Source organism: Haliaeetus leucocephalus, unplaced genomic scaffold (assembly GCF_000737465.1).
Source record: "Haliaeetus leucocephalus isolate CR32 unplaced genomic scaffold, Haliaeetus_leucocephalus-4.0 Scaffold173, whole genome shotgun sequence".
NCBI lineage: Eukaryota > Metazoa > Chordata > Aves > Accipitriformes > Accipitridae > Haliaeetus > Haliaeetus leucocephalus.
In genome coordinates, this window is record NW_010972609.1 from 13,460,685 (window position 1) to 13,466,684 (window position 6,000).

At 40.0% G+C, this 6,000-nt stretch overlaps 1 protein-coding gene across 1 annotated transcript in view; it reads right to left on the bottom strand.

Moving 5' to 3' along the window:
* The window catches only part of ABCC8 (ATP-binding cassette, sub-family C (CFTR/MRP), member 8), an 80,560-nt gene that overhangs the window by 73,765 nt on the left and 795 nt on the right, over positions 1–6,000 (bottom strand). The window contains exons 2-3 of the mRNA XM_010563839.1: positions 5,047–5,188; positions 2,278–2,399 (exon numbers count right to left, since the gene is read on the bottom strand). Of these exons, the coding sequence (XP_010562141.1) occupies positions 2,278–2,399; positions 5,047–5,188 (264 nt within the window). The remainder of the gene's footprint in view (positions 1–2,277; positions 2,400–5,046; positions 5,189–6,000) is intronic.

Below are 6,000 nucleotides of genomic sequence, written 5' to 3' on the forward strand. Positions count from 1 at the left end.
CTCTTTGCAAGTGTAGGCATCGATCCAGCAGCTGAGGCAGATGATGCCCTGCAGTTAGGTGGAACTTCACTGATGCTCAGAAGCAGCAGAAGATGCCACATCAGGTCATTTACTTTACTCGGTTTGTGTGCGCATGTGTAATATTACATCTCCTCTACAATGTTTTACTAACAAAGAACCCTCTTTCAGTTTTCTTTCTCACATACTCAGCAAAAGTTTATCACCAACTTAAGTTTTCCTCACAGTTTCCATTTACCTCATTTGTATTAGGCTCTAAAAGAAAGCTGCTTCATGGCCACACTGCACTGTAGTGGGTTGATAGCTGAGTATAGGTAAAACTTAACTATCTCATACTGGGCTAATGTGCATAAAGTTATCACCACCTAGTTCCAGATGTCAATACAGAGTAGTTGCAATTAACACTGAAAGATAACGATCCTCACAGTTAGATAACAATAAATTTCTGCAGTCAAGAATAAAGGATGGAGACTTCCAGAAATGTCTGTCTTAGGTTCTCTCGCAAACACAGGACAATGAAGAGAAAAATAGAGCCAAAAATAAAATAATAATCAAAGGCCATCACCTTGTGAAGACTTTGGATCAAAATTCAAATCAGACCAACTAAGTGGGAAAGACTATGGTAGTCTGATTTTCTTTTTTTGCCTGAGAGTTAGCTATTAAGATTAGATTTCCTAAAAGGAGCCTATTCCTTGGAAATTCTTGCAAAATGAAAATTCATAATTATTACCTTCAGTATCAATAACACTTACTTAAGTGTTGGTATTCATTGGTATAACTGTTTATTATTCAAGTATTGTCCAGAGCTTATCCAGCATCAACACTTTAAATACTGAACAAAATTATCATAAGAGAAATCTCTACAGAGAAGGCATTATGCAAAAACGGGTAATCAACTACCAGCTGTAAATTTGTGCTACCCTTCTCAATGACTTAACAGCAGGAACATGGCAGCAACACTGAATAATTAAACACTGCATTATACATCTAAAATCACAACAACAAAAAAAAACCCAAGAAAATCACTGCTTGCTTTCCACAGGTGATTGTAACTGGCTAGCAATGCTTTCCTGAGACACGACATCTAGTACTGTGAGATGGTGTTAAATAGACTATGTGGACTTATTAAAAAAGTAACTAAATGACTGCACCTGGTTATAAAAGGCAAAAAAGATCCTACTTAAAAGAAAGGTACAAGAAGAAAAGCAGTCCCAGATGAGAAGACATAAAGGTTACCAAGCCTGAATAGGAATCTGAGGTTTTTACAGAGGAATGAGGTCAGGTTTTTTTCTTTTGTTGTTGTTGTTTTTTTTTTTACAGGAGTTACAGTCTCCTTCTGCAGAAGAGGATGTTCACTTAACACAACATGTAGTTCAAAATAATCTTCAATATTTAAAAGCTTTCTCAAATCCAGTTGTTACTGACTTCTTACCACCTGACAAAAACTAGAACAGAACTTTGATACACAGAGCTACAATGACACAAGACACGCCTTAGCAGGATCTACTAATACAGAAAACCAGCTCAAACAAAATTTGATGAGCCAGGACCACCAAAGAAATAACAGCTAACAGGATGACTAAACATGTAGACATCCACAGCCTGCAATCTACTTAAACAGCGGAGAACACATCACCAACTGCATGATTGTCAGCAGTAATAGATTTCCCATAGCTAGCTACAATTTATTTACAATCTTGCAAAAAATAGAGTATACTAGGTAGTTCTTATACATAGCATTTTCCATTCAAAAGCAATTTACAAAGGGAGATTGAGGAACAGCAAGCAAGAACAAGCAGGCAAAGTAATATATCCAGGGTCATACTGAAAGTCAGTGATGTCATTAATTTCCCTTGACTCCCTGCATATTTCAGTAGACCACATACACGAAGACGGCTTCAATCTTATATCATGCTTATATGCAACATGCTGACAAGCAGGGGGATTTGGATAGCTTTCAGAGTTACGAATTTGATGTGCTACTTTTCCCACAAATCCAGTTTTTCCTAGAGAAGCCTTTGGCCCATTGGATCCCCAAGAACACCATACAGAATACTACTAGAAGTTAAAAGCATTGAAAACAATGAACTGTTTCAGGAAAACTCAGAACTGAGTCTGGTAATGGCAGCCAGCAGAACAGAACACAGGTGTACCTTTATCCATACAGGCTAGCACTGAGACTGCAATCACCTGTCATAGAACGAACAGACACACAGCACCACAGTCGCGCTTCTGAGTCTTCTAAGTTGTGAGACGTACCGATTAACAACTTTGGGAAATTGGATGTTTCGATATTATGGTAATAGACAACCGATGTGATGGCCGCCAAGAATGCCATCCCAGCCGGCATGTACAGGTGTAAATGGCGCGATTCTGAAACCCTTAAAAAGAAAAAAGTGAACATCTATTAAAATCAAACCCTTTTAGCTATTTAAATGTTTCCCTTTTAATTTATGGATTGTATCCTGTACCCAGCCCTGATGTAGGATTTTCTAGAATGAGTTATGGACGTAAAGCTCTCCGATTTTCAATTGGATTTATGCTCCTAAATCACATAGTTTGATTTCAGATTCCTCCCCTGTGCTGAAAATGAAACGTGTGTACTCCTATTTCCTACTGAAATCAGTTGGAATGTTGTTTAAATTCGGATAAGCAGCTCAGCTCCAAAATGAGAAAAGTTAATTTAAGCTAAACTAGTTTGGGAGCTGTCCATCAAACTATGTAGGTAAGATCAACTGACAGCACAGTTTAAGATTTCCTACAGAAACATTTGGTAGAAATGTTTAATTTTCTTTTTCCAGTTTGGGAGAAGGAACAGCACCACAGCATGGGAATTACTTACAGCAAGTTCTGCTGTCAGTGATTGCAAGCCAACAAACAAAACCTATAACAGAATCATATACCCTTAAGCTTTATCCTATAAAGAAAAACTCCTGATGCTTCACTTGACGTAGCAGCGGAGGGGGTCCCGCCAACTACAGCCCTTTGGGAATATGCGAATTGTTGGGCAACGTTGTTGGTTTGTGCAGAGGTGGATAGAATCATCCCCACCTCTTCCCTCCTACTTGCCATCTTCTCCTCCTCCTCCCCTTTTCTTTCTTTCACAAAAGTAATGGAGTTAAGAGGTACAATTTCCTCTGTCTCCCAACCAACTCCAGGAGAAGAGGCATCACGAGAAAATCTTCAGGACACGAACACTTGGGGAAATTCACACCTTGTCCTCTGAACCTCATGGAAAATAAATTAGCATCCCTTTGTGTACGTTGGAGAGACAAAAGGGGCTGCGCTGTCAGGGAGCTGGATACCATCACAGGACATCACACGTCTCAGAGCAGAACGTCCCAGATGACTAACAGATCCGCAGGAGCTCAGGAGGACCACATCCTGCATCTGTACTGGGAAAGGAAAGCCCTCCCTCACATGGACGCAGTGCTGAACTCTGCAGAGCTGGCTGGAGCCATGCTGACAGCCTGTGTCACAAACACTTAACTCATCTTGTTGACAATGAGTTGTACACGTATACAGCGAAAACAGAAAAGATTCTCCAGCCTCTGAATTCCTAGTAATGCCAGGGGTTTTTGTACATCAGGGCTGAATTCTCAGCAAGGAAGAACAAGCAATAGGAAGAGATTTCTTCAGACAGCCTAAGCTTCAGTAGGTAACACTGCAGGAGTGGGAGGTTTTTTTAAAATTTATTTCACAGGCAAAAGTTGCTGGAATTCCCCTATATAACTGTATCTCCAATACGCCACATCTACTGCTGAGGTGCCAAAGCCTTTGGCACCCAATTGCTGTCAAAAGGACTTACCAACATGATCCCTTTTGTGCCTTAGAAAGCTGCCGAGTCTCAAAATCTGCTTTTATTCACTGGAGCACTCACTAGCCTGCCGAGAGCTTAGGAGGCACAACTGTGGGTTGGCACTCCCCCAGTATAGCTGGGAGCTTTGATTCTCATCAGGTGACACTTATTACTTAACAGCAGCATTCTGAGTCAAGTTAAATAGCAAATAAATATAATGAGAGGAATTGCTAAAGAGCAAAATAAAACAGAAAACTAAAAGCAGGAGATTTTGCTCTGAGCATCCCACACCCTGATAACTCTGAATAAGCACGAGAAAAAATCCTTTTCAGAAAAACCTGGCACTGAGAAACATCCTATTTATATACATTTAAGAGAAGTTATAATAATGATGATATCAGCTTCTACAGCAGAATACTGCAGTGCCTTTCACACTAGTTGGTGGACGGTTATATAGATGGCTAAACAGAGAGGTTTTGTTCTATTTAACAAGGAGCTTCAAATTTATAATGCTTGGGTTGCAAATTCGTAATACTTATGAAAATCAGACCTTTCTTTAGGGGAAGATGACTATAGTCATCGTTATACAACATTAGCTTTTTTTCATAATAAATCACTCTCCTGTATCACTTGTTTCACTTGGAATAATTTTTCCCCACAGATTACTGTTTAAAGACATCCTAAGTTGAATAACAGATGCTGGATCATGCTCATATAATGTGAGCTGCTCTGCTCAAGGTAACAGATCAGACATACTGCAGAAATATCAGAAGAAACTCTATGGGGTGTGAGATAAGGCCCAGTAGATCCACTCCTTTTATTAAGATGAGCAGAACTCAGTTTGTGAGGAAACTGTATGACCTACTGTGCACATGGGAGTTCTGCCTGAGTAAGGACTGTGGGACTGGGTCCTTGGACATAAAACATATCACGAAAATGTCACCATCTGCTTGAATTGTTAGGATTTATCTGTGATTAGTCTTTGGAAAGATAGTGTCATTAAGCTGAACTAAAAATGATTAAGGTCAGTTGTGCGTGTGTACATAACTTGGCAAGGCCTGTGGAATTTCTGATACAAGGTCGGTAGGTTAATCACCAAGAATACAGATTACATGTTTAGAACCACAAGGAATATGGTCTAGATGAGAATTTAGATGGGGAGAAAATACCTACCCTGAAACCCTTAAAATGCTCAGTGCTATCGGGAGAAGGTAGACATACACACTTACCCATCAGACACTATGCCCTCTGCAATTTCACACACAAGCACAAACAAGAGGATAAAAGTCAGTATCCAGCGTAAATTGTGGCCAGGAAAATGAAGCCATGTGCTATGGTGTATATGTACTTTGGAACTCTGACTTCCCCATCCTAAACAGGAAAAGAAAATTATAAAGAGCTTTCTTAACAACAAGAGTGACATACAAAGCTCCTGCATACAGAAAAGCATATATGTAACAAACTAGTGTACTAAAGTTGACACAACTGTGTTGTTAAACATGCACATATTTGAATATTTTCAGAGCTGTGTTCTCATTGCTTTACTTCATACAGAATAAAATCAGTAACGCAGACAAGACACAGCCTTAAATTCCTATACTTTTAGCATCTTACTATCAAGTAATTACATGCATGAAACATTTTTCAAATATATTAGCAGTTTAAATGAACAACAAATGAACATTTTGACAAATAGGCACAAACACTATAACACATACACTATTTTTTCTTCACTTCAATGCATTTAGGAATTTACACCTTGTCTTACTTTTTTTTTTTTTTAAAGTAACTCATGCTCTTGATCTAGCTAAAAATCAGCAATACCGAGAAAAGCCAGATAAACACAGATGGCCCTAAGCAGCTCTTCAGCCGACCCCCATTTTAACAGCTGTACTGTTATTTCAGCAGCGGACCTTTTACGCTCAACAGACGTGAGTGTTAAATCACGCAGCTCGTGCCCTGGCTATCTAGAGCACGGACCAGGCTGAGGAGAACGGTACTCAAACGGTGACAGCCGCATGTATTAAACCACCGGGCCACCTACCGGTAACCCCAGTTTTACGTTATCAAATAATTCCCGCTGCAGACGCGGCAAGAGTTACAGCACCCCGGCAGCCCTCCCACTCGGTACCAGCGACGAGGAGGGCTGTCCGGCTGCGGTAGCTCTTCAGCAGCTGCAGGCA